Source organism: Cetorhinus maximus, chromosome 6, assembly GCF_964194155.1.
Source record: "Cetorhinus maximus chromosome 6, sCetMax3.hap1.1, whole genome shotgun sequence".
NCBI classification, from domain to species: Eukaryota; Metazoa; Chordata; class Chondrichthyes; order Lamniformes; family Cetorhinidae; genus Cetorhinus; species Cetorhinus maximus.
The window spans coordinates 101970308-101998044 of NC_135884.1; the positions used below are offsets into that span (position 1 = coordinate 101970308).

General features: G+C 42.4%; 1 protein-coding gene across 2 annotated transcripts; it reads right to left on the bottom strand.

The window, feature by feature from the left end:
* Positions 1 to 339: 339 nt before the first annotated feature.
* Positions 340 to 27598, bottom strand: tmem170a (transmembrane protein 170A). 2 transcript variants are annotated; one of them, XM_078544209.1, is made up of 4 exons: positions 27304 to 27435; positions 7303 to 7432; positions 6347 to 6514; positions 340 to 3643 (listed from the first exon to the last, which is right to left on the bottom strand). In XM_078544209.1, exons 2-4 carry the CDS (start codon positions 7319 to 7321, stop codon positions 3513 to 3515), a joined length of 318 nt encoding a protein of 105 aa, XP_078400335.1. In that variant the 5' UTR covers positions 7322 to 7432; positions 27304 to 27435; the 3' UTR covers positions 340 to 3512. The 2 variants fall into 2 exon arrangements, with proteins under 2 accessions (XP_078400335.1, XP_078400334.1); XM_078544208.1 differs by lacking the exon at positions 7303 to 7432 and having other exon boundaries at positions 27304 to 27598.
* Between the last annotated feature and the right edge of the window lie 139 nt (positions 27599 to 27737).

The following is a 27737-nucleotide window of genomic DNA, read 5'->3' on the forward strand; positions in this document are numbered from 1 at the left end:
AGATCTCTTGTTCAGTTATCCATCTGCTCATGTATATTTATGTCTAATACTGTATATGTGTAGCAAATACTGATGAACACTTCAGGTTTTCCTAAGGTCACATGGGTATGAACATTCTTGCAAAAGCAAATGAATAACCAATGCCAATTCAGTATTACACTCTAGTAACTCCAGGAAGCTCACTAGCAATAGGAAGCCAGAGATAAAACAATAGAATACATTTCAACTGCACTCCCCCACCTTCAAAATAGTGTAATACAGAAGCAGACGGGTGAAAAATGAGGTGAATTTTTGAGCATGCTACATTTCTGTTAAGAACTAAGCCATTACAAACCACAATTGCCAATTTAACAAAATTTATTTTTGTATAAATATATTTACCAGCAAATGTCACCAAAATTAGCCATGTAAGTAGAAAAATAAAAATTTTGATTTCCCCATGTTGACAATATAAATTTCAAAACAAACATTTGATCATTACACAGCAGTAAAAACTCATAATAAATGCTTAAATTCACATTGTTAGACATGTTTAAGGAGCATTCAAATTTAGTCAACCTTATTTGATTTTACCAGAACAACTCATTTAGAAAGAGAAGTTACTGGTTACAGGCTTCCACTACATACATTGAGTGCTATATAAAAGGGATAATTAACTCAAGTGAACTGGGCATACAATGAATGCAAGTGACAATGATTAATTGCTAATGTGGTTTAAACTTGTGACCAACACCAAAATTAAGGTGCAAACTTACTTTGAACACAGACTATATTACAGGCACTAGATAAATGACTGTGGGCACAGTATTGCAGACTTCTGTATTCTACCCAGTACACCGGTTGTATCACCACTGTTAAGAATGCATTACTTTCTAAGCAAATTTGTGATGAAACACAAAAGAATGTGGAAATACTCCTCTGGTTAAGAGAAAAAATAGTGGAATTTGAGTATAACAAAAGGAAAGGGAAATCTTTCTGATAAGTAAGTTTACTCACTCTTCCGCTGTTCATCATTAGCAGGGCCAATGCTTTATAGTGAGTAAGTCAAATCCGTGCTCATTACATGGGGGTCTTACTAATGTTTTAAGGGTCACAGGAATTCCATCTGATTTGTGATTTCCATGGGAAAATAGTACTCCACTCTGGATATTTCTGATTCCAAATATGCATTAAAAAAAATGAAGCAATCCCCCACCATAAGTGAATTTTAATAAACAAGACCATAATCATGTCTAATGGAGAATGACAGCAAAAGGAAGAGGAGAGAGAGTTGAAGGGTAAAGAGATGGGGGGCCAGGAAATAAACAGTAAAGAGACAATAGAAGAAACAAATGAAGGATAAGGAAGGGAAAGAAAAGGACCGTGTAGAGTAAATAGTGGCAGTGGGAAGAGTAGAACCATAAATCTGGTAAAAACTAGTCAAGAACATTTGGGCTATTCGGTCCCATTCCCTCCACCCCCACAATCACTCAATGTATCCCAGGCGAGGGGCAAGCAAGCAACTCCTTACCTAGAGTCTCTTATTGCCATTTTATAACCCAAATCTAGAAACAGTATGCATTAGCCAATTGTGATTCACTTCCAGTGAAGGAGCATTTTATCTCCCCAGGATAGCTGACATCCAGAAAGGGTGTGATTAAAGTGCTAATACAAATCCTTACACTACACTTCCTAGTCAAGCACATTAGTGCTGGGCTCCATTGCAAACAACAGTCAGTCTAAGTTAATGTAGCCCATTCATCACTGTTACTGTTTTTACAACAGTTAAATATATTATTTCATGGTAATTATATCACCATACATGGTATAAATAGAAACAATGTTCAAAACTATTAGAATATTACAACTTGGAGATGCTTGTTCAAATGGTGAAAGCTGAGGTAACGACACATCACATGGACAGCTATACAAATGCCTGGTACATTTTGCCAAAGGCAATAGAATGGTCAAATGGAGACAACAATGCAAGCACAATACAGGTTAGAAGACTCCTTTTCTCACTATCATTCTAAACCAGACCCAAGAACAATTGAGAACACGCAGTACTAAATAGACAAACTAACCGAGTGCTTCAAATTGGGCAGGCTGAACAATAAAATATAAATGAGATTTTCTCAAAGTGTACAAATATTCAAATGGTTGTTGATTTTAAATACTAGAAAAAATTAAAATTAAAATAGTTGGCACACCTGAATTGTATATATATGTGCACAGTGACTGCTGCAGTTAAACACAAGCTGAAGGCAAACGCTGTTCATTAAAAAGACATCCTTTTTCCTAAGTTGCAACTCAAAATGTGAAACAGTCCACACACTGTCTTCATCAATATTGCATCTCACTTCCAAAGTCATGCCCTACTTTCAACTTGTGTAATCAAGCATGAGTACCAGCGTAATTAGCTTGGCGTGTAGATGACATTCTTGTTCATTGGCTCAGCAAAAATACTTGCAGCAGCAAATCTACATTAAGAAAACCGCACTTGTTCATTTGATATCTTTAAAGAAGCCGAATGTATGATCACAGGAACTTAGGGCTGGCCTGGGCCCTAATTTTGGCCATTAATGTTACTAAAAAATAAACTCAACACCTTCTGTTTTACCATCAATATACATGTAAATCAGTAATATCACAGAACTCTAGATTTTAATTAATTTTCTGTACAATGAAAACGGAATGAATAAATAAGATACATTTACCAGTGTGTATTTAAGTGAGCGATTACACAATGAGGGCTGGATAAAATCATGAATTCTTTGCTAGGTACAAATGATGGCATTTCATAATTACTGTCAAACACAACTATTCAGTTTTTATTTCTCAAAAAAGGAAGTTGTGAAATTGCTTGTAATAAACTATAAAAAGAGGAACTCAGAAGAGAGTCCATTATTGTTGTTAGGTACAGTAGGACTTGTTCACCTTGCTTAAGCCATGAAGCTGCAATACTTCAGTTGTCTTGGGTATATACTTAAGTTGCTGAGCCTTTGGTAACCTTCAGATGGAAGGGTTTGTTTGCCCTTTCATAATTACCCCAATTGCTGAAATATTGAAATGTGGCAGGCTGAATCAAAATACAGTTTCTGTATTCCACAAAGAAAATCTGTGGTCTGACCTTCTAATCCTACAATAAATATGCATACTTTATAATACGTCTTCACACTAAAGACACCTGTACAACTTGAAACGTCCAAAAAAATGACATTAAAAGATATGCATGTAGACAATTACCTCTTTTGGCTTTGAATTTTTTTATAACAAAGAACAAATCTCAGCACTTGAAATATTCAACAAAAATTAGTGCATACGTCCTTTGTTCTTTGAGCTTGGCAATCCACGGAAATCCACAACATCTAAGCTGTTGCCAATTCCTGTTAGTTGAGCAGCATTGATTGGCGTGGACCCTGGTTTGGAGTCCACAGGAAATGGTGCAACCTATATGCAGCCATAAATTGGAGGAAGTTGGGATACGGAGGCTTCTGTGCCCAGGTCCTCTTGGATGAGCAGATCACCTACTGCTATAAAGTTGCTAAAATTCGCAGAAAGGCTATTGCAACGACGAAAAATACCTGTCCGACTCCCAAAACCAGAGCTTCAAGGGGCACCATTTGCTTTGTAGCAGCTCTGTAGACACCAGCAATAGCTGCACCTGCAAAAGAGTTCAGTGACTTGTCGTTCAGGAATGATGTATGTAACATTCATAAAGAATACATAGCTATATCTAAGGAGCCACAACATAATCAAGTGGATCTGATAATACAAAGGCCAAACAATGCTTCAACCTCGACAAATTCGGTCAATGTGATTTATATAAATGCAATTTATATTGTGCCTTTAACAATATAAAATGTAACAGTCCCACAGAACTTTTAGGAGCTTAATCAGACAACTGAAACTGAGTCAAAGCAGCAGACATTAGAACAAGTGACAGCGGAAAATGTCATCAGATCTCTCTAATGAAATTGCCAAATGTTTTGCTAGAAATGCCCAAGAGCAGGTTAAGCAAGCAACACCTCGAAAACACATGTGCTCTGAAGGTTCCTAATTATTGGTGTACAAAGTGTGTTATGCCCTTTCGCTACCTCTAGAATTGACTATTCCAACTCACTCCTGGCCAACCTCCCATTTTCTGCTCTCCATAACTTGAGATCAACCAAAACTCTACTGCTTATGTCCAAACTTGCACCAAGTGCCGGTCACCCCATCATGACCTACATTGGCTCCTGGCCAAGCAATGTCTGTATCTTAAATTCTCATCCTGGTCTTCAAATTCCTTTGTGATCTTGTCTGTTTAATTCTAATCTCAGATAACCCTTAAGATCTCTGCACTCCTTTAAATCTGGCCCTTTGAGCATCCCCACTTTTAATTACTCCACCATTGGTGGTTGTGGCTTCAGCTGCAAAGGCACACAGCCTGGAATTCCCTTCCTAAACTAAAGTCTTTACCTCTCTTCTTCTTGAAGTCACTCCATAAAACCTACCTCTAACCAAGTTTTTTGCTCGTCTACCCTTAGTATCTCCTTATGTAGCTCGGCGTCAAATTTTGTTTGTTAACATTCCTGTGAAGTACTTTGGGGCATTTACTACATTAGTGGTTTAGTGGTATATAGCACCAAGCTGGTATTGTGTACTTCACCTCCAGTGTACACATTACAAGGAATGATCTCTAACAATGGAGTACAAATATTGAACATTGTTTAAAGGGAATAAATAAAATCAAGGGAAACCAAAAATACCAGTTATTATCTTGTTCCGGGGAAGGGAGGAACTACTGAAAGATTGTAATGGACCCCTTCTCTCAGACAAATGCAATGTCAGTAGTATTTAGTTCATGTTGAAACAGTTAGGTTTCATTGCACATTGTAGCTGGTGACGACAGAACACCACATTCCTTCCAACTGTTGTGGGGAAATAGATGCAGATAATTCAGTATACTTCACAATACCATCTATTTAAAAATAATTCTACTAGATCTTTAAACAGCCCTCTGACCAGCCTTTGTCAGGCATGCAAGTATCTTGGAAAACACAGAAATCATGGAGAATCCCATAGTTCTCAAACATTTGTATCAGCAAGGAGGAAGGATTAAGACACCTACTGCCCAAGAGGTCACCTTTCAAATGGTCGCTGCTTTTTTGTTCAACACATTCATGGGATGTGAACATGACAGGCAAGGCCAGCATTTGTTGCCCTGGAGGTGGTGGTAGTAAACCACTTTCTTAAATCATTGCAGTCTGCGTGGTGTAGGTACTCCCAGAGTGATTTTAGGTAGGGAGTTCCAGAATATTGACCAAGTGGCCATGAAGGAATGATAATATATTTCCATGTCAGGATGGGGTGGTGGGAGACTTGGAGGGAAACTTACAGGTGCTGGTGTTTCCATGTGTCTGCTGCACTTGTCCTTCTAGACGGTAGCAGCCTTGGGTTTGGGAGGTGCTGTCAAAGCCTTGGCAAGTTGCTGCAGTGCACCTTACTAATGGTACACACTGCTGCCACCGGGTCCTACTGGCGTAGGAAGTGAATGTTTAAGGCGGTGGATGGGGGTGTCGACCAAGCAGACTGCTTTGTCCTGATGGTGTTGAGCTTCATGAGTGTTGTTGGAGCTGCACTCATCTAGGCACGTGGAAAGTATTCCATCACACTCCTGATTTGTGCCTTGTATTAATGGTGGATAGACTTTGGGGAATCAGGAGGAGTCTCTTGACACAATAATCTTAACCTCTGACCTGCTCTTGTCGCCACAATATTTATATGACTGGTCTAGATAAGTATCTGGTAAATGGTAATCCCCAGAATATTGATGGTGGGGAATTAAGGGATGGTAATGCTGTTGATTGTCAAAGGGAGGTGGTTAGACTTTCTCATGTTGGAGACATTTGTATGGTGTAAATGTTACTTGCCACTCACAGCCCAAGCACGAATTTTGTCCAGATCTTGCTGTATGCAAGCATGGACTGTATTATTTGGAGTGGTGAATGGAAATGAACATTGAGTCAGTGAGTATCCCCAATTCTGATCTTATGACAGACAGAAGGCTATTGATGAAATAGTTGAGTTGGTTGGGCCTTGGACACTGCCCGGAGAAATTCCTGTAACCATGCCCTGTGGCTGAGGTGATAAGCCTCCAATCACAACTATCTTCCTTTGTGCTGGGTGGGATTCCAGTTTCCCCCAATTCCCACTGATAGCAATTTTACTAGGTTTCCTTGATACACTCCATCAAATGTGGCCTTGACGTCAAAGACAGTCAACTCTTACCTGGCCATTCAGATGCTTTAGGATAGGAGAAACAACTATTAGGAAAACATTCTTATTTAGTTTGTTAAATACTTAAAAGGTATTGAACACTTACTGGTCAACACTGCTGCAGTGATTGGTCCCAGGATTCCAGCCAGGATACCCAGCGACATGAAACGTCCATATTTGTGGTGCCGCAGCATTACAAATGCCAGTAATCCAGCAGGAACATAGATAAAAACTGTGGACAGCAAAGCCCAAAGGAACACTCCATACCACATCTCTGCAACACACAAAAATAAAGAATTAGACCAACACCTCATTGTTGCTGCAGCGCGCTTGATGCTGAAGGGGGTCTATAAATGAATCATATTCAATGTGGTTGACGCTTAACTGCGTTCTGAAACGGTCTAACAAGCCACTCAGTTGTATCAATCTGCTAATAAGTCCAAAAAGAATGGAACTGGGCGGACCACCCGGCATCGATCTAGACACTGGAACGACGATGGCAAACTCAGCCCCGTCAACCCTGCAAAGTCCTCCTTAATAATGTCTGGGGGCTAGTACCAAAATTGGGAGAGGAGTCTCAGACTAGTCAAGCAACAGCCTGACAGTCATACTCACAGAAGCATATCTTACAATGTCCCAGACACCACCATCACTATCCCTGGGTATGTCCTGTCCCACCGGCAGGATGGACCCAACAGAGGTGGCGACACAGTGGTATATAGTCAGGAGGGAGTTGCCTGTGAGTCCTCAACATCGACTCTGGACCCCATGAACTCTCAAGGCATCAGGTCAAACATGGGCAAGGAAACCTCCTGCTGATTACCATGTACTGTACCCTTCAGCTGATGAATCAGTACTCCTCCATGTTGAACACCACTTGGAGGAAGGACTGAGGGTGGCAAGGGTGCAGAACATAGTCTGGGTCCATCACCAAGAGTGGCTCAGCATCACCAATACTGAGCTGGCCGAGTCCTAAAGTACATAGCTGCTAGTTAGGGTCTGCGGCTGGTGGTAAGGGAACCAACAAGAGGGAAAAACATACCTGACCTCATCCTCACCAACCTGCCTGCCGCAGATGCATCTGTCCATGACAGTATCGGTAGGAGTGACCAACACACAGTCGTTGTGGAGACGAAGCACTGCCTTCACATTGAGGATACCCTCCATCGTGTTGTGTGGCACTACCACCATGCTAAATGGGATAGATTTCAAACAGATTTAGCAACTCAAGACTTGGCATCCATGAGGCACTGTGGGCCACCAGCAGCAGCAGAATTGTACTCAACTGCAATCTGTAACCTCATGGCCTGGCATATCCCCCATTCTACCATCACCACCAAACCAGGGGTTCAATGAAGAATGCAGAAGGGTATGCAGGCAGCAGCACCAGGCATACCTAAAAATTAGGTGTCAACTTGGTGAAGCTACAACACAGGACTACTTACGTGCCAAACCGCATAAGTAGCAAGTGATAGACAGAGATAAGCAACTCCACAACCAACAGATCAGAGCTAAGCTCTGCAGTCCAACTACATTCAGTCGTGAATGGTGGTGGACAATTAAACAACTCACTGGGGGAGGAGGCTCTACACATATCCCCATCCTCAATGATGGGGGAGCCCAGCACATCAGTGCAAAAGACAAGGCTGAAGCATTCGTTACAATCTTCAGCCAGAAGTACTGAGCAGATGATGCATCTCAGCCTCCTCCTGAGGTCCCAAGCATCACAGGTGCCAGTCTTCAGCCAATTCGATTCACTCCACATGATATTAAGAAACGGCTGAAGGCACCGGATACTGCAAAGGCTATGGGCCCTGACAATATTCCGACAATAGTACTGAAGACCTGTGCTCCATAACTTGCTGCACCCCCAGCCAAGCTGTTCCAGTACAGCTATAACACTGGCATCTATCTGACAATGTGGAAAATTGCCCAGTTATGTCCTGTACACAAAAAGCAGGACAAATTCAACCTGGCCAATTACTGCCCCATCAGTCTACTCTCAGTTCAGTTGGATGGATGGCTGGTTTGTGATGCAGTGATGCCAACAGCGCAGATTCAATTCCTGTAGCGACTGAGGTCATCCATGAAGGCCACCGTGCCTTCTCAACCTCACCCTAGGTGTGGTGACCCTCAGGTTAAACTCACCAACAGTCGTGTCTCTTTACTGAGAAAGCAGCCTATGGTTCTCTGGGACCATGGCGACCTTCACTTTTCTATTATCAGTAAAGTGATGGAAGGGATCATCAACAATGCTATCAAATGGCACTTACTTAGCAATAACCCGCTCACTAAAGCCCATTTTGGGTTCCGCCAGGGCCACTCAGCCTTGGTTCAAACATGGAAAAAAGAGCAGAATTCTAGAGGTGAGGTGAGAGTAACTGCCCTTGACATCAAGATAGCATTTGACCGAGTTTGGCATCAAGGTGCCCTAGCAAAACTAGCGTCAATGGGAATAACGGGGGAGGGGGGGACAGGACTCTCCACTGGTTGGAGTCATACCTAGCGCAAAGGAAGATGGTTGTGGTTGTTGGAGGTCAATCATCTCAGCTCCAGGACATCACTACTGCAGGAATTCCTCAGCGTAGTGTCCTAGGCCCAACCATCTTCAGCTGCTTCATCAATGACCTTTCTTCCATCATAAGATCAGGAGTGGGGGTGTTCGCTGATGATTGCACAGTGTTCAACACCATTTGCAACTCCTCAGATACTGAAGCAGTCCATGTCCAAATGCAGCAAGATCTGGAGAATTGACAAGTAACATTCGTGCCACACAAGTGCTAGGCAATGACTCTCTCCAACAAGAGAGAATCTAACCATCACCCCTTGATGTTCATTGGCATTACCATCACTGAATCCCCCACTATCAACATCCTGTTCCATTGACCTGAAACTGAACTGGACTAGCCATACAAATACAACAGCAGGTCAGAGGCTAGGAATCCTGCAATGATTAACTCACCTCTCAACTCCCCAAAGCCTGTCCACCATCTACAAGGCACAAGTCAGGAATGGGATGGAATACGCTCCAATTGCTTGGATGGGTGCAGCCCCAACAACATTAAAAGCTTGACACCATCCAGGACTAAGCAGCCCACTTGATTAGCACCCCATCCACAAACATTCACTCCCTCCACCACCGACACACAGTGACAGCAGTGTGTACCATCTACAAGATGCACTGCAGGAGTTCACCAAGCCTCCTTAGACCGCAGGCAGATGTGGAACATCACCACCTGGAAGTTCCCCTCCAAGCCACTCACCATCCTAACTTGGAATTATATCACTGCTCCTTCACTGTCGCTGCGTCGAAATCCTGGGCTCTCTAACAACACTGTGGGTGTACCTACACCATGTGGACTGCAGCGGTTCAAGAAGGCAGCTCACCACCACTTTCTCAAGGACAATGAGGGATGGGCAATAAATGCCGGCCTAGCCGGTGACACTCACATACCATAAATGATTTTTTAAAAAAAATTGTGTATTGCTTTAACTGGGAAGAAAACACACAGATCCAAGAATAAAAAACCCACTCAGTTCACATATGCATTTATCCTGGGACATGGCCTCAGAAATAAGAGCAGGGGTAGGTATTTGACCCTTTAAGCTTGTTCCGCCATTTAACAAGATCATGGCTGATCTTTGACCTCGAGTCCAGCTTCCCACGCTCTCCCATTGTATCCAAAAATCCATCAACCTCTAACTTGAATATACTCAAATACTGAGCATCCACAGCTCTGAGATAGAGAATTCCAAATATTAACAGTAAAATTATTGTTTTAGTCCTAAATGGCCAACCTTTTATTCTGAGACTGAGGCCCCCTGTTCTAGATTTCCCAGTAAGGTGAAAATATTTTCTCAGTCTCTACCTTTTCTTAAATTAGATGATCTCTCATTCTTCTACACTCCAGGGATAATAGGCCCTATTTGATAATCTCTCCTTGTAGGACAATCCCCTCAGTCTGTAACTAGTCAGTGAACCTTTCTGTACTTGTTCAATGCAAGTACCTTAAAAACTTGGTGTAAAGGTCAGCCTTGTTTTTCAGCGATCGAATCCCAATTTTTCAGAACCAATGTATAATCTTGGCGATGGTAATGATTCAGGTTTATTTTTTCAGGTGTAAATACAGATTAAGAGTCAAGCTCTGACAAAAAACTAACAACCTTCAAGTAAGTTGGACTAGCTTGTTAAACAGGGAACTGCCTGGTCGTGGAAGTTATCTGTCAATCAGCTGAAGGTGCTTGGTTCAATTGGTGTTAATTACAGTAGCAGGAAGCTAAACTAGCTAGTGACTCAGAGGGTCTATACAAGAGTCAGGTTTTTCAAACCGCATGATCAATAAGAGGCTCACAGTCAAGAGACTACACCTGAGTGAGATGGAGACTTGAACGAGTAGTGAATTAGGTTCACGGGGGAAACAGGTGCTTTAAGTAAGGTTTATTGCAACCTTTAAAGTGTGTTAAGTATTAGTTGGATTTATCAGTAATAGTAAGGGTTATCAATAGTTGTAAGGTCTATTGAGTTAAGGCTAAGTAAAAATATAAGTAAACCAAAGTAAAATAAAGTTAACGTAAGCATGGAGGCAGAAAGGGAAGAGGTAACTGCTAGGTAGCTAATCAGTTTTCCATTTTGGATACTAGTGAGGGCATTGGTTCCTCAAAGGAGGGCAGTCAGAGCCAAGTTCGTGGCACCATGGGCGGCTTAGCTGTACAGGAGGGGAGGAAGAAGAGGGAAAGAGCAGTAGTGATAGGGGATTAATTAGAGGAATAGACAGGCTTTTGTGGCTGCAGATGTTAGGATAGCATGTTGCCTCCCTGGTGCCAGGGTCAAGGATGTCATGGAGCGGATGCAGGACATTCTTCTGTAGGAAGGTGAACAGCTGGAGGTCGTGTTTCACGTTGGTACCAATGACTTGTGTGGGAAGGGGGATGAGGTCCTGAAAGTAGATTTCAGGGAGCTAGGAAGGAGATTGAAAAGCAGGACCTCTAAAACAGTAACCTCAGGATTACTCAGTCTCACGTGCTAGTGAGGACAGAAATAGGAACATTGGGCAATTGAGTGCATGGCTAGAGAACTGATGTAGGAGGGAGGGCATCAGATTTCTGAGACATTGGGACTGATTCTGGGGCAGGTGGGACCGGTACAAGATGGATGGGCTGTATCTTAGCAGGACCAGGACTAACATCCTTGCAGGGAGATTTGCTGGTGCTGTTGGGGGCTTTAAACTAGATCGGAAGGGGGATGGGAACCAGAGAGGGAGCTCAGATTGGAGGGAAGCAAAAGTGGTACAAGTAGAAAAGTAGAAAGCAAAAATAGAAGAAAACAGACAAAGCATAGGGAAGCATCAAATAGATCAGAATAGAAAATGTTAAAAAAGCAGAATTAAAGGCCCTCTATCTGAATGCAAGCAGCATTCGCAAAAAGGTTGCTGATTTGAGTACACAAATTGAGGCAAATAGGTATGATTTGATTGCGACGAAAGGCGACGTGGCTACAGGGAATGTCCAAGGTTATTCGGCATTTAAGAGGCTTAGGCAAAGAGGAAGAGGAGGTGGGGGTAGCACTCTTAATAAGGGACGAGATCAGTAGATTAATAAGAGAGGATCTTAGATTGAAGGATCAAGATGTAGAATCAGTTTGGGTGAAGCTAAGAAACAGCAAGGGGCAGCAAACATTAGTGGGAGTTGTTTATAGGTCACCAAACTGTTGTGCTAACGTTGGGCATGGTATAAATCAGGAAATTAGAGATGCATGTAATGTGGGTAATACAGTAATGATGGGTGACTTCAGTTTACACATAGTGCTGATTTGGCTAACCCAGTCTGAGGCTATGGAGGAGGAATTCCTGGAGTGTGTATGAGATGGGTTTCTGGAGCAGCACATTGAGGAGCCAACCAAGCATCAGGCTATTTTGGATTTAGTGTTGTGTAATAACCTTGCTGTGAAAGGAGCCTACCAGTGACCATAATATGATAGAATTTTGTATTAAGTTTGAATGCAATATTGTTCATTCTGAAGCTAGGGTCCTGAAGAAAGGAAATTACTAAGGTATGAGGGGAATGTTGGCTATGGTGGATTGGGAAAATACATTAAAAGATTTGATGGAAGACAGGCAATGGCTAGTATTTAACGGAATACTACACAGTCTACAACAGATATATACTCCTCTAAAGCACAAACAACCAAAGGGTAGGATAAATCAACTGTGGTTAACAAAAGAAGTTCAAGATTGCATTAGATCAAAGGAAGTGGCTGATAAGGATGCCAGAAAAAGTGGTAAACCCAAGGATTTGGGGCAATTTAGAGCACAGCAAAGGAGGACCAAGAGACTGATTCAGAAAGGGAAAAGAGAATACAAATGCAAACTACTGAGGAACATAAAAGTGGACTGTAAAGGCTTCTTTAGGCAAGTGAAAAGGAAAAGATCAGCTAGAACAAATGCCCATTACGGATGGGGACAGGAGAATTTATGGTGTAAAACAGGGTAATAGCTGAGAAACTAAACAGTTACTTTGTGTCTGTCTTCAAGGAAGAAGATACATAAAATCTCCCAGGAATACTAGGTGACCAAGGAACTTGTGAAACTGAGGAACAAAAAGAAATTAGTACAGTATTAGTAAAGAAGTAGTACTTGAATAGTTAACTGGACTGAAGGCTGGCAAATCCCCTGGACCAGATGAGTTTCATCCCAAAGTGTTGAAGAAGGTGGCTATACAGATAGTGAATACATTGGTGGTTATCTTTCAAAATGCTATAGATTCCTGTGGACTGGAAAGTAACAAATGTAACCCCACTATTTAAGAAGGGAGGAAGAGGGAGAACAGAGAACTACAGACCTGTTAGTTACGAACATACGAATTAGGATCAGGAGGCGGCCACTCGGTCCCTCAAGCCTGCTCCGCCATTCAATAAGATCATGGCTGATCTTATTATAACCTCAACCCCACATTCCTGCCTACCTCGATATCCTTTCACCCTCTTGTTAATGAAGAATCTATCGAGCTCTGCCTTAAAAATATTCAAAGACTCTGCTTCCACCGCCTTTTGAGGAAGAGAATTCCAAAGATTCTCAACCCTCAGAGAAAGAATTTCTCCTCATCTCTTTCTTAAATGAGCGACTCCTTATTTTTAAACAGTGACCCCTAGTTCTAGATTCTCCCACAAGAGGAAACTTCCTCTCCACATCCACCTTGTCAAGACCCCTCAAGATCTTAAATGTTTCAATTAAGTTGCCTCTTATTCTTCTAAATTCCAGTGGATACAAGTCTAACCTGTCCAGCCTTCTGTCATAAGACAACCTGCTCATTCCTGGTATTAGTCAAGTAAACCTTCCCTGAATTATTTCTAACACATTTACATTTTTCTTTAAATAAGGAAACCAGTACTATACGCAATACTCTAGATGTGGTCTCACCAATGCCTGTACAACTGAAGCACAGCCTCCCTACATTTGTATTCAGTTCTCCTCACAATAAATGATAACATTCTTTGAGCTTTCCTAATTACCTGCTGTATCTTCATGCTAGCCTTTAGTGATTCATGCACTAGGACACCCAGATCCATCTGAATCTCAGAGCTCTGCAATCTCTCACCATTTAGATAATATGCTTCTTTTTTATTCTTCCTGCCAAAATTAACAATTTCACATTTGCCCACATTACAACTCCATTTGCCAGATCTTAGCCCACTCACTTAACCTATGTCACTTAGTAGCTTCCTTACATCCTCCTCACAATTTACTTTCCTATCTTTGTGTCGTCAGCAAATTTAGCAATCATTCCTTCAGTCAACTTCATCCAAGTCATTTATATAAATTGTAAAAAGTTGAGGCCCCAGCACTGATCCTTATGGCACACCACTGGTCATATCCTGCCAACCAGAAAAAGACCTTTTTATGCCAACTCTGCTTCCTGTTAGCTAGCTAATCTTCTATCCATGCCAATATGTTACACCCTACACACAGGCTTTTATTTTCTGCAATAATCTTTGATGTGGCACTTCGTCAAATGCCTTCTGGAAATCTAAGTACAGTACATCCACCGGTTCCCTTTATCCATGGCACATGTAACTCCTTCAAAGAACTGCAATAAATTGGTTAAACATCATTTCCCTTCTCAAAACCATAGTGACTCTGCCTGATGCCTTGAATTTGTCTAAGTGTTCCACAACAACATCTTTAGTAATAGCTTCTAACATTTTCCCTATGACAGGTGTTAGGCTAACTGGCCTATAGTTTCTTGTATCCCTCCCTTTTTGAATAAAGGAGTTATATTTGCTATTTTACAATCTAATGGAACCTTTCCCAAATCTAGGGAATTTTGGAAAAATTAAAACCAGTGCATCAACTATCTCATTAGCAACTTCTTCTAATACCTTAGGATGAAGTCCACCCAGACCTGGGGATTTGTCAGCCTGTAGCCCCAACAATTTGCTCAATACCACTTCCCTGGCGATTGTAATTTTCTCCCAGTTCCCCTCTCCCTTCCATTTCCTGATTTACAGCTAATTCCAGGATATTACTTATATCCTCTATAGTGAAGGCCAAAACAAAATACCTATTTAATTCATCCGACATCTCCCTACTTTCCATTATCAATTCCCCAGGCGCACTTTCTATAGGACCAATGCTCACTTTGTTAAATCTTTTATTTAAATATCTATAGAAACTCTTCATATCCATCTTTATATTACTAGCTAGCTTTCTCTCATACTCTAATTTTTCCCGCCTTATTAATCTTTTTGTCATTCTTTGCTGTTCTTTATAATCTTTCCAATCTTCTGACTTCTTCCAACCTTTGCCTAATAATGTGCTTTTTCTTTAAGTTTGATACTGTCTTTAACTTTTTTAGTTAACCACTGGGAATTTTTCTCCCACAAACCAGAGCCCACTTCTCCCACACCAATCTTTGAGCCACACATTCATTTCTCTAATCTTATTTGTCCTATGCCAATTTGCATGTGGCTCAGGAAATAATCCAGAAATTATTACCTTTGAGGTTCTGCTTCTTAATTTGGTGCCTAGGTCATCATACTGACTATGCAGAGCCTCCTTCCTCATCCTGCCTATGTCACTGGTACCTACATAGACCACTGGATCCTCCCCCTCCCACTGCAAGTCCTTCTCCAGCCCTGAGCAGATGTCCCGAACCCTGGCACCGGGCAGGAAACAAAGCTGTCTGGACTCTCGCTCTTTGCTACAGAGAAGTGTCAATCCTCCTTACTATACTGTCCCCTACTACCTACATTATTTTTTGCTCCCCCTAATTGGATGGCTTCCTGTACCACGGTGCTATGATCAGTTTGCTCATCCACCCTCTAGCCCACACGCTCATCCAAACAAGCTGAGAGAACCTCAAACTTGTTGGGACAATTGCAGAGGTTCACACTCCTACCCTCTGGGTCCCCTTACCTGCCTCACTCACAGTAGCACCCACCTGTCCCTGGCTACTGACCAAATCAGAAGACCCTATCCTAAGTGCCGTGACTGCCTCCTGGTATAAAGCATCTGGGTAACTTTCCCCCTCCCTGATGTGTTGCAGAGTCTCAGCCTCCCACTCAATGACTCTGAGCTGAAGTTCCTCAAACTACCAACACTTACTGCAGACATGTTTGCCCTGGATCACAATGTTATCCTGCAGCTCCCACATGCTGCAGCCTTGACACATCACCTGTCCTGCCATCCTTAATGTGTTTTAAATAATTACTTAATATTTATGTTGTTTTCTTATATATTCTATTAACTTTACCGCCAAATTGTGTACTATTTTAAATGTTAGGGATAGAATAGAATAGAATACAGGCTCGAAACGTTAACTCTGTCTTTCTCTCCACGGATGCTGTCAGACCTGCTGAGTTTTTCCAGCAATTTTTTGTTTCTGTTATAGAATAGAACTTACCCACTTACTAGATACTCACCACACAGCTAGCTCCTTTTCACGTAGTAGAGCAAGAACCAATTTCTGAGGTGAGCAAGATAGGAGGAGGAAACGATCAAACTTCCCTCTCACCAAACTCCAAGTCTTCACTCAGCTAGTCAACTGTACTCCATTTGCCAAGGCTGCACTAAATTTATAGTAAACTAAACTGGGGCTACAGTAACCAGATTCAACCAGTTAGTTAATTAACTTCTCAGCTCTTGCAGCTGAGAGTGCGTTTACCCTGTCTAAACTGCAAGAAAGAAAAAACTTAGCTTGCTTAGACAGTACTTTCCAGTTACTGCTAATTACAGACTAAATTAGATTTTAAGAGCAAAATTTAAGAACAAAATTAAGATTTAAAACTCCCCTCTCACCGAACTCCAAGTCTACACTCAGTTAGTCAGCTGCACTCCAGTAGTTTGATGTAGCAGGAAAAATGTTAGACTCTATTATAAAAGATGTGATAACTGGACATTTAGAAAAGAATGATAAAATTGGGTACGGTCAACATGGATTTATGAAAGGGATATCATGTTTGACAAACTAGGAGTTTTGAGGATATTACTTGTAGCATCGATAAAGGAGAACCAGTGGAGGTGGTGTATTTGGATTTGCAGAAGGCTTTTGATAAGGTCCCACACAGGAAGTTAGCAAATAAAATTTGAGCGCATGGGATTGGGGGAAATATACCAGTGTGGATTGAGAATTGTTTAACATACAGAAAAGAGAGAGTAGGAATAAATGGATCATTCTCAGGATGGCAGGCTGTTACTAGTGGGGTACTGCAAGAATCAGTGCTAGGTCCACAGCTGTTCACAATCTATATAAATGATTTGGATGGGGGGAACAACTGTAATATTTCCAAATTTGCTGATGACATCAATCTGGGTGTGAACGCAAGTTGTGAGGAGGATGCAAGGAGGCTTCAAGAGGACTTGGACAGGCTAAATGAATGGGCTAGAACATGGCAGATGCAATGTAATGTGAATAAGTGTGAAGATATTCACTTTGGTAGAAAAAGCAGAAAGGCAGATTATTTCTTGAATGATGAGAAGTTGGGAAGTGTTGATATCCAAAGGCACCTGTGTGTCCTTGTTCATGAGTCACAAAGTTAACATGCAGGTGCAGCAAGCAATTAGGAAGACAACTGGTATGTTGGCCTTCATCGCAAGGAGATCTGAGTACAGGAGTAAAGATGTCTTGCTGCAGTTGTATAGAGCCTTGATGAGACCTCACCCTAGAGTATTGTGTAGTTTTGGTCCCCTTATCTAAGGGGGATATACTTATCATAGAGGGAGTGCAATGGAAGTACACCAGATTAATCCCTGGCATGGTGGGGTTGTCTTATGAGGAGAGATTGAGGAGACTGGGTCTGTATTCCCAAGAGTTTCAAACAATGAGAGGTGACCTCATTGAAACTTCCAAAATTCTTACAGGGCATGACAAGCTGGATGTAGATAAGATGTTTGCCCTGGCTGGTGAGTCTAATACCATGGGTCAAAATCTCAGGATAAGGAGTAGCCATTTAAGACTGAGTTGAGGAGGAATTTCTTCGCTCAGAGGATGGTGAATCTTTGGAATTCGCAACCCGAGAGGTTGTGTAAGCTCAATCATTGAGCATGTTCACAACAGAAACTGATAGATTTCTGGAGACTAATGATATCAAGGGATATGGAGGTAACATGGGAAAGTGGCATTGAGGTAGATGATCAGCCATGATCCAACCGAATGACGGAGCAGGCTCGATGGGCTGAATGGCCTACCCCTGTTCCTATGTTCCTGTGATTCAATTTCATTGTAAATGAATAAATGCCAAAGAAAACGAATACCAGTAAGAAAATGCTTAAAACGTTAATACTTGTAAGTTTTCTTTTATTTACTCAAATTATTAAAGTGATCACATTATGAATGATAAATAATATGAATCATTCGGAGCTGTTGGTTTACTTTATTTCATTGTGATGGTCCTTTTTGGATTTCACTTGGCGCCAAATCAAGCACACATGTTAACCCTCAAAATTATTATCTGTGTAAAAGTTTATCATGACTTTTGGCCTAAAAATATTGGACTCAAAAATTTGAATTTACCAGTATGTACAATATGTCCTTCCTTAGGTAACACCACCAAAATTAACAAGACACAGAGTCCTCCAGGTGTCGCCTCACAATGACAGCATTTTCCTCCTACCTCTAAATTTGCTTCATCTGCCTCCTCAATAAATTACTCCATATATTCATTCTTCTACTATCCCAACTTTAGCCCTTATCACTTCTGAAGACGGATTTGTTCTGCAGTGCACAGGCAGGGTGGCCCTGGCACAAATCATATTCCTCAAGGATGACCTAGACAATGAGCACCCTTCAAAATGTACAGCTTCCTTCAAGGGATTGCTACGTTGCAATCAGGACCATATACTCTCCGTAGTGCATGCTGAAGTCAAACATGTCCATCTCTGGATCAGTTGAAGAGAAGGCACTAGACAGAGGATTAGGGTTAGTTCATAAATGATAATGCCACCCATCGTTAGATAGCAAAAGAAACAGCTCCATATTTCACATGATGCCAGAGATTTTAAAATGTTTACATTATTGGTATCTAGTATTAATTTCACTGAAGCAGATATTAATGGCCCAGAATTAGCTGCAGTGAGCATCTCATGGTTTGAGCACTTAGTTGGATTTCTCTCCTCATCCTTCAGCTTGCAAAAATTTTACGGAACAAATTGCTGGAAGTGTGGGCAAATAATGGCATGGCAAGCTCAACAGGGCATCTGGGATTTGGTGAAAGATGAGACCAACAATGCACCTCCTTAACCAATGAGATTTAAGGATAAAGAGAAAAAAAAACAGATCTACAGAGAAGGAAAAAATGTGAATTGGAGTAAAGCTAGATACAGGAAGGGAGATAGAAAAGGCACAAAAGAATAGATTAAGAGTGAACCACTGATGCACAGTGGCAGCAGTGTTTACCATCTACAAAATGCACTGCAGGAATTCACCAAGGCTCCTTAGACAACACCTTCCAAACCCACGACCACTACCATCTAGTAGGACAAGGGCGGCAGATAAATGGGAACATCACCACCTGAAAGTTTCCTTCCAAGTCACTCACCCACCATGGAAATATATTGCTGTTCCTTCACTGTCACTGGGCCAAAATCCTGGAACTCCCTCCCTAACAGCACTGTGGGTTTACCTACACCACATGGACGGCAGCAGTTTAAGAAGGCAGCTCAGCACCACCTTCTCAAGGGCAACTAGAGATGTGCAATAAATGCTGGCCCAGCCAGTGAAGCCCACATACCATGAATGATAAAAAAAAGGAAGGAGGGAAAAAACAAACATGGGGAATTCTTTTGTTTCAGAAGTTATTTTTATTTTATAAATCTCTAGGAACAATTTCCTACCTGCAGGAATGAGTGTCCATGGGTTAAGTTGTTCCCTTTCTGGACAAAGATTGAGTGGCATTGCAGGAGTAAAAATTTCAATTTAAAAAGTCATGCATTGTGAAATACTTGCCAGAGCTTTCTGCGTTGTTTGGTTTGCTTTAACAGTGCAAATGCAGCAATGTTTTGAGACTCCTGGAGAAGTTGACGATGAATTGCCATTTCCACGAGACCAACAACAAAGAGGGACAAGTCGCCCAGCAACCCATGGCGATTCACAACTCAGTATCTCTCTTCCTTGTCACAAACTGCTGGGTTATCTACACACTGATAAATGGTGTGCACATTAAACCCACCATTATTTATCCAGCAAATTCTGGACCATTTTATTTCGCTCTATTTTAAACTGAATTCACTATAGACAAAAAAATAACAATATTCAAACCACTATAGATTCCAATTTCATCCAATGAATTTCAATTAAAATTTTCATTCGTTATACAATTGGGAGAGAAGATTCTATAGTAGTTAATTTAATTAACAATCCTGCTGGGCTTAACAAAAACACTACAGCCATCTGTTCTGTGAGTATATGGAGCTGATTCTCCATGCAATGACCACCATCTATTTATATAGTGCCTTTAAGGGATCCCACCCCCACCCCCCACACTCCTCCTCCGTGCAGACACCTACCACATTACTAACCTGGCAAACAGACATTGTTCCCTCCCTGTCTGGGAAAAATGAGTCACTGTAGTCTGCTGCCATCCAATCTCCAAGTCCAACACTGCCACATTTCCTTCCCCCAAACACTAGCACTTACTACAGAGCCATTTACAACACACACCTACACCACACTTTGTGCTTTCTTCCCAGCCATACACCCTCCTCCAGCTAGGAGAATTTAGCTGTAAGCTTTCCCATGTCAACACCAGTCCAGCAAAAGCATTGCTTTGAGTGTTGTGTGTTCTACATTGAAGTCTTTTGAAATTCATCTGAATGGGTAAATTAACTGAGCAAACATTTAACACAGATCTACTGATCAATGTTTTAAAAAATGTTTCTGCAAAGGTAAGCTGCTCTGAACTTAGAAAGTTGACGAAAGCTCAGCAGACTGTCAGCAAGCATCTAGCTAATGGGAAATGAGCGGTGAAGCAAGAGGGTGGGATAGGGATGAACCAACAGAGGACAACTCAAGAGACAGACACTGCAATCTGATCTGACCAAAATTGTCTGTTTCTCTTACTGAATGGTTGTTAATGCAATAGCATTTAGATAAAACACAACATGCCCACGCACAAAATAAAGCTGTTTGTGTAACTGAGTACTGTACAATTGCAGCAATGTTGGAAGACAGCAGGTGCTGAGAACAAACACAAAGGAGAAAGTTATATGACCTTGACTTCACGAATCTACCTGTCACAGATGCTTCTATCCATGACAGCATTGGTAGGCATGACCAGTCCTTGTGCAGATCAAGTCCTGGCTTCAAATTGAGGACACCAGTGGTGTGTGGCACCACCACTGTGCTAAATGGGATAGATTCAGAACAGATCCAGCACCCCAAAACTGGACATCTATGAAGTGTATGGATCATCAGCAGCAGAATCATATTCCCTCAACTTCTGCCAATTCCTTCAAATCTATGCCCCCTGGTTATTGACCTCACAGGGAAATAGGCCCTTCCTAACCACTTTATGTAGACCCCGCAAAGAAATCTCTCCTCAGCCTCTTCTGTTCCAAAGAAACAACCCCAACGTATCCAATCTTTCCTCAGCTAAAATTCTCCAATCCTGGCAACACTCGTACAAATCTCTGTAGCCTCTCTAGTGCAATCACATCCTTTCTGTAATAGTGACTAGAACTGTATGCAGTACTCTAGCTGTGGCCCAAATAGTGTTTTATACAGTTCTAACATAACCTCCACTGCTCTTCTAGTCTGTGCCTCGGCTAATAAAAGGCAAGTATTTGTATGCCTTCTTAACCACCTTATCTACTTGTCCTGTTACCTTCAGAGATCTGTGGATATGTATTTCAAGATCTCTCTGTCCCTCCACACTTCCAGTAATCTACTATTTATTTTGTATTCACTTGCCGTTTGTCCTTTCCAACTTCGACAGATTGAATTTCATTTGCTGCTTTTCTGCCCACCTGACCAGACCACTGCAGCATCCTGCAGTCGACAGCCTTCTTCCTCATTCTCTACCACACAACCAATTTTTGGATCATCTACAAACTTCTTAATCATGCCCCCTACAATTAAGTCTAAATCATTGATATTTGCCGCAAAAAGCAAGTAACCAAGTACACAGCTCTACAGAATCCCACTGCAAACAGCCTTCTGGTCACAAAACACCTGTTGAACAATGTGTAACCTTGTATATCCTTCTCTCAACCATTACCATCAAGAAGAGGATCAACCCTGGTTTAACCAGGCATACCTAAAAACGAAGGGCACTGAAGAGTCAACCACATTGTTGTGGGTCTGGAGTCACATATAGGCCAGACCAGGTAAGGATGGCAGATTTCCTTCCCTAAAGGACATTAGTGAACCAAATGGGTTTTTATAACAATCGACAATGGTTTCATGGTCATTAGATTTTTAATTCCAGATTTTTTTGTTGAATTCAAATTCCACCATCTGCCATGGGAGGATTCGAACCCAGGTACACAGAGCATTACCCTGGGTCTCTGCATTACTAGTCCCTTAAAGTCTACTCTCGATCATCAGTAAAGTGATGGAAGAATTTGATGACACTGCTATTAACTGGTCAATTCTTCACTGCTCAATTTGGGTCCTGCCAGGACCACTTGGCCCCAGACTTCATTACAACTTTGGACCAAACATGAGCAAAAGAGCTGAATTCAAGTAGTGAGGTCAGTGACTGCCCTTGACATCAAGACAGCATTTGACCGAGTGTGGCACCAAGGAGCCCTAGCAAAACTGAAGTCAATGGCAATGAAGGGAGAGCTCTCCACTGTCTGGTGTCATACCTGGCACAAAGGAAGATGGTTGTAGTTGTTGGAGGTCAATCCTCTCAGCCCAAGGACACCTCTGCAAGAGTTCCTCAGCCCAACCACTTTCAGCAGCTTCATCAATGACCTTCCCTCCAACATAAAGGTCAGAAGTGGGGATGTTCACTGATGACTGCACAATGTTCAGCACCTTTCCCAGCTCCTCAGATACTGAAGCAGTCCATGCCATTTGCAGCAAGACCTGGACAACATTCAGGCTTGGGCTGATAAGTGGGCAAGTAACATTCGTGCCACACAAGTGCCAGACAATGACCATCTCCAACAAGGTAGAATCTAACCATTGGCCCATGATATTCAATGGCATTACCACTGCTGAGTACCCCAATATCAATGTCCTGGGGGGGGGTTACCATTGACCAGAAACTGAGCTGGATCAGCCATATAAATACTGTAGCTACAAGAACAGGTCAGAAGCTGGGGATTCTGCAAAGAGTAACTCACCGCCTGACTCCTCAAAGCCTGTCCACCATCTACAAGGCAGAAGTCAGGAGTGTGATGGAATGCTCTCCACTGTGTGGATGAGTGCAGCTCCAACAACACAAGAAGCTTGGTACCATCCAAGACAAAGCAGCCTGCTTGATCAGCACCCTATCCACCTAACAGCACCTTCCAAACCCATGACCTTTGCCATGCAGAAGGACAAGAGCGGCATATGCATGAGAACATCATCGCCTGGAAGTTCCCTGCCAAGCCATACACATCCAGACTTGGAACCATTCCTTCACTGCCAATTGGTCAAAATCCTGGAACACCCTTCCCAACAACACTGTGGGTATACCCACACCATAAGACAGCAGTGGTTCAAGAAGGTGGCTCACCACTTGCTCAAGGGCAATTAGGGATGGGCAACAAATACTGGCCTTGCCAATGACAGCCACATCCCATAATAGAATAAGAAAACGAGCAATTTCTGGAGTAGTTGTATGGTCAGCACACCTAAGCTCTTTGTTGTGGGTAACATATTGAATGCTCATGTGTGTTCCTGGAATGTGAATGTCACGAATGATGCCAGCATTGGTCATCCCCAGTTGCCTTTGAGAAGGTGCTGCTGAGCTTCTTGAACCACTGAAGTTTATCTGGTGTAGGTAGTGTTGTCACTCTTGTTAGGCAGGGAGCTCCAGGATTTTTGCCCAACAACAATGAAGGAATGGTGATATATTTCCAAGTCAGGATGGTGTGCAAGCTGGAAAGAAACTTGCAGGTGGTGGTAGTGTTCCGAGGTGCCTTCTGCTCTTGCTCCTCTAGGCAGGCTGTAAAAGTCATGGGTTTGAAGGTGCTGATGAAGCAGCATTGGTGAGTTGCTGCAGCACATTTTGTAGATGATAAATACTGCAGTCACATAGACAAGTGGTGGAGAGAATGAATGTTTAAGATGGCAGGGGGTGGGGGGGGGGGGGGGGGGGGGGGGGGGGGTGCTTTGTCCTGGATGATTTTGAGCTTTTGCAGTTTTGTTGGAGCTGCACTAATTCAGGCAAGTGGAGAGTATTCCAACACACTCCTGACTGGTGTCTTGTAGATGGTGGAAAGGCTTTGGAGAATCAAGATGCAAGTTAATCACTGCAAGTTACTCACCACAAGATACATAGCTAATGACCTGCTCTGTAGCCACAGTGTTTATATGGCTGGGTATAGTTAACTTTCCAGTCAACAGAAATGCCACAGGATGTTGATGGTGGGGGATTTAGTGATGGAATTACTGTTGAACATCAAGGGAAGATGGTCAGTGCCTGGCACTTGTATATACGAAAATCACTTGACACTAATCAGTCCAAGCATGCTGCATGCAGGCACAGGCTGCTTCGTTGTCTGAGTAGCAGCAAATGGAACTGATCACTCTGCAATCATCAGTGAATACCCCTGCTTTTGACCTTATGATGGAAGGAAGATCATTGAAGCAGGTGAAGATGGTTGGGCCTAGCACACCACTCTGAGGAACCTCTGCAGCAATGTACTGAAACTGAGATGATTGACCTCCAACAACCACAACCATCTTCCTTTGTGCTAGGTATGACTCCAACCAGTGGAGAGTTACCCTGATTCTCATCAAGAAGCCAGAGTAAAATTCAATGCTGCCCGATGTCAAGTCAGTTACTGGCATCTCACCTCTAGAATTCAGCTCTTTTGTCCACATTTGGAGCAAGACACTAAAATCGGGAGACGAGTGCCCCTGGAGAACCCAAACTGAGCAATGAGCAGGTTACTGGTGAGTAAGTGTTATTTGATAGCATTGCCAACAACACCTTCCATCACTTTGCTGAGGATCCAAGGTAGACTGATGGGAGGTAATTGGCTGGATTAGACTTGACCTTTTTTGCGGTGTTGCAAATACCTAGTTCATGGTTCATTTTAATATTCTAGAAGTAATGTTCAGTTCTTGGGAAGATTATTGCTGTGAAGCTAAGATAATCAAAGTACTGGGCCTTAGTGATTGCCAGAGCATCTAAAGAAATGTCAGTTCAGAAGTTTATCCATGTTTACTTAATAAATCAGAATAGAAGAGATAGAGCTATAGAACAGGAGGTGGGCTTACATAGCTGTAGAAATTGTAAATGAGGGATAATTAGTTTAAAGGTTGTTTTGAGATAGCCCAGAGCAGGCTGCGTCATCATGATGATGGGTGGAGCTTAGGAAGGCCCTGTGGTTTCAATTTAGCTGGAAGAGGTTTTTAAGTAGCAGTTTAGACCTGGTGTGGTTTACAGCTCACAGACAAGATAACCAAAATAAATAACAGTTAGACAGACCTATACTGTAAGCAGAGTAAAAAAATTAACTTTATCACTGACCATATACAAGGCAGAATGAGACTTAATCTCAGTTTGAATTTTGTGATGGAACAGAGGCTGGAAGGTTGTCTAGTTTGAAACTAGTGGGAAAATCTACAGTGGGCCTCAGTGTCTCATTGCAAAAGAAAGTAACCAGCCAAATGGCTTGAAAGTATTGGAAAAGTAATAAAAACAAGGGACTTTGCCCTTCATAGTCAAGAGGGTAAACAAAAGTGTTACCTTTGAGAATAGCTGGAGCTGAGGAGAATTCTCCAGAGGACTGTGGCATACTTATGCGTGGTCCCTACAGAAGTAAATAACTTTTAAGATTGATGTGTCTTATAAGACAATCTTAGGGGGGGGGGGGGAGTAGGAAGTAAACCGGAGTGCATAACATATATAGTTATAAATCATATTAAGTTAATAGTGCTCGTTTTAAGTCTCTTGTATACAATAAAGTTTGTTTTGTTAAAAACAGAAAGTGAATGAAATCTTGTGGCATAGTCCTAACAACAGTGGACAGGGCAATTTTTCACTTTTCTTGAGTGGATATCAGTCATGTAGCTGTACTGGAGCAGTTTGACTAGAAGCATAGCCAGTTCTGGAGCCTGTCTTCAGTGTCAAACATGGCTTGGTGGTGGCACTCTTGCCACTGGCTCAGAAGGTTGTGGGTTCAAGTCAAACACAAGAGATGATCATGAAAATCTAGGCTGATACTCCACTACACTACTGAAGGAATACTGCACTGTTAAAGTTGCTGTCTTTCAGATCAGATGTTACACCAAGGTCCTGTCTGCCCTCTCAGGCAGATGTGAAAGATTTCAAAGAACAGCATAGGAGTTATCCCCAGTGTCCTGGCCAATATTTATCCCTCAACCAACATTATGAAAACATTATCTGGTCACTAACCAGCGCTGTTTATAGGAGCTTGCTGTGTGTCTCAGAGACCACTTCAAAAGTACTTCATTAGCTCTAAAGCACTTTTGGACACCCTGAGATCATGAAAGGGGGTGTATAAATACTTTTCAGCACAACAGCCTGGATTTTGTCAGGGTTCAGTCTTTGCTGCGTCCAGTGCACTCAGTCACACTGATTACAGCAGAATATTCCATTGTGAGTGCAGGGCTCATTTACGCCTGTCAAAGAAAAACTATAAAATATGCAAAATTGGAAATGTTCAAGTTCTACAATATGTAAAGGCAGCTGTGAGCGGGTGGAAATTATCGGTGTGTCAGAAAAGTAGTAGAGGACAACTTAAATTAACCAAAAATGAAACTGAAACAGATAAAGAAGTTATTTACTGAGATCTGATACATGGCTGGAAGAAATCTACGCTGCAGCATCGTAGGCACAGAAACAGTAGGAACACAGACTACAATTGCATGGTAGATTGTGGTTCTTGTCTATACAATCTTATTCAAATGTGCCCATTGAGTACTTTTAAATTCTGTGGAAACTAACCCGATTACCAATAGAGAAAACTGGAGCTGTCTAGATGTCGAAGTATCTAAATGAAGCACAGATGTGCACCAATGGGCAGTGATATGTTTCAAAACTCCATCGGGGTGGGGAAGACAAAGCAAAGTGCAAAATACACCGAAATAAACCTTAGACTTTCTGATCCTGATGCTTGTTGGTATTCCTTTTCAATAGCAACGAGTTATCCATAAAAGCTTTCAAGCTGCGCAATTTGAAAGTTATAACCCTGTCTCACCAATTAAGTGATATTTGTATGAGGCCAGCACTGGCATTATGTAAAGAAAAAACCCGAGAGAGGTGCAACCCTGCACCCAGGACCCGATCAGATACCTGAGACAGCGGCTGGTTCCCCCCTCTTTTCCTGACTAGTTACACGCAAACTATCTGAACCTCTCCATGGAGACGGTGGCCGGCCCCCCCCCGCTCAATAACCGTGGATGGGCAACAACAGCCACCCTCCCCTCCCAGCCGCCTTCACTCACCGGAGAATTGACATAACGATGTGGTGACGTTTCCAGGGCAGGTCGTGTTGCCGACCCGGGGGATCAAGCCCAGGCTCAGGATCTGATGCACCGACAAGCTGCCGCCGATCTGCATGACTCCGCCATCAACACAGAGCCTACCATTCAACCCGATGGGAAGTCCGGGGAGCCGCCATCACAGCGACTCGAGCACAAGCAGAAATGCCAGCAAGGAATGAGGTGACGCCACCTGATTGACGCTCCCCTCCGCCATTTAGAAACGGTGCCGCTCTGCCCCTCCCCCCACTCCCAGCCCAAAGGCAGCAACCAATCAGTGCCAAACAGAGACTCCTCTCACGTCATCCAAAACGACCAATAAAAGAGAGCAAAACATGACCTCGCGCAGCAGTAACAGCGAATCAACGCCGAGTGGAGGCGGGCACTCCAGCTTCAGT

What these genes read in the sequence shown, in the direction of transcription:
- tmem170a (XM_078544208.1), bottom strand. Translation starts at nt 27,418, where the DNA reads ATGCAGATCGGCGGCAGCTTGTCGGTGCATCAGATCCTGAGCCTGGGC. An exon ending in ATCGTTATGTCAATTCTCCG is followed by an intron (nt 6,515 to 27,303) that starts GTGAGTGAAGGC and finishes TGTGTGTTGCAG; the next exon opens with AGATGTGGTATGGAGTGTTC. An exon ending in CACTGCAGCAGTGTTGACCA is followed by an intron (nt 3,644 to 6,346) that starts GTAAGTGTTCAA and finishes ACTCTTTTGCAG; the next exon opens with GTGCAGCTATTGCTGGTGTC.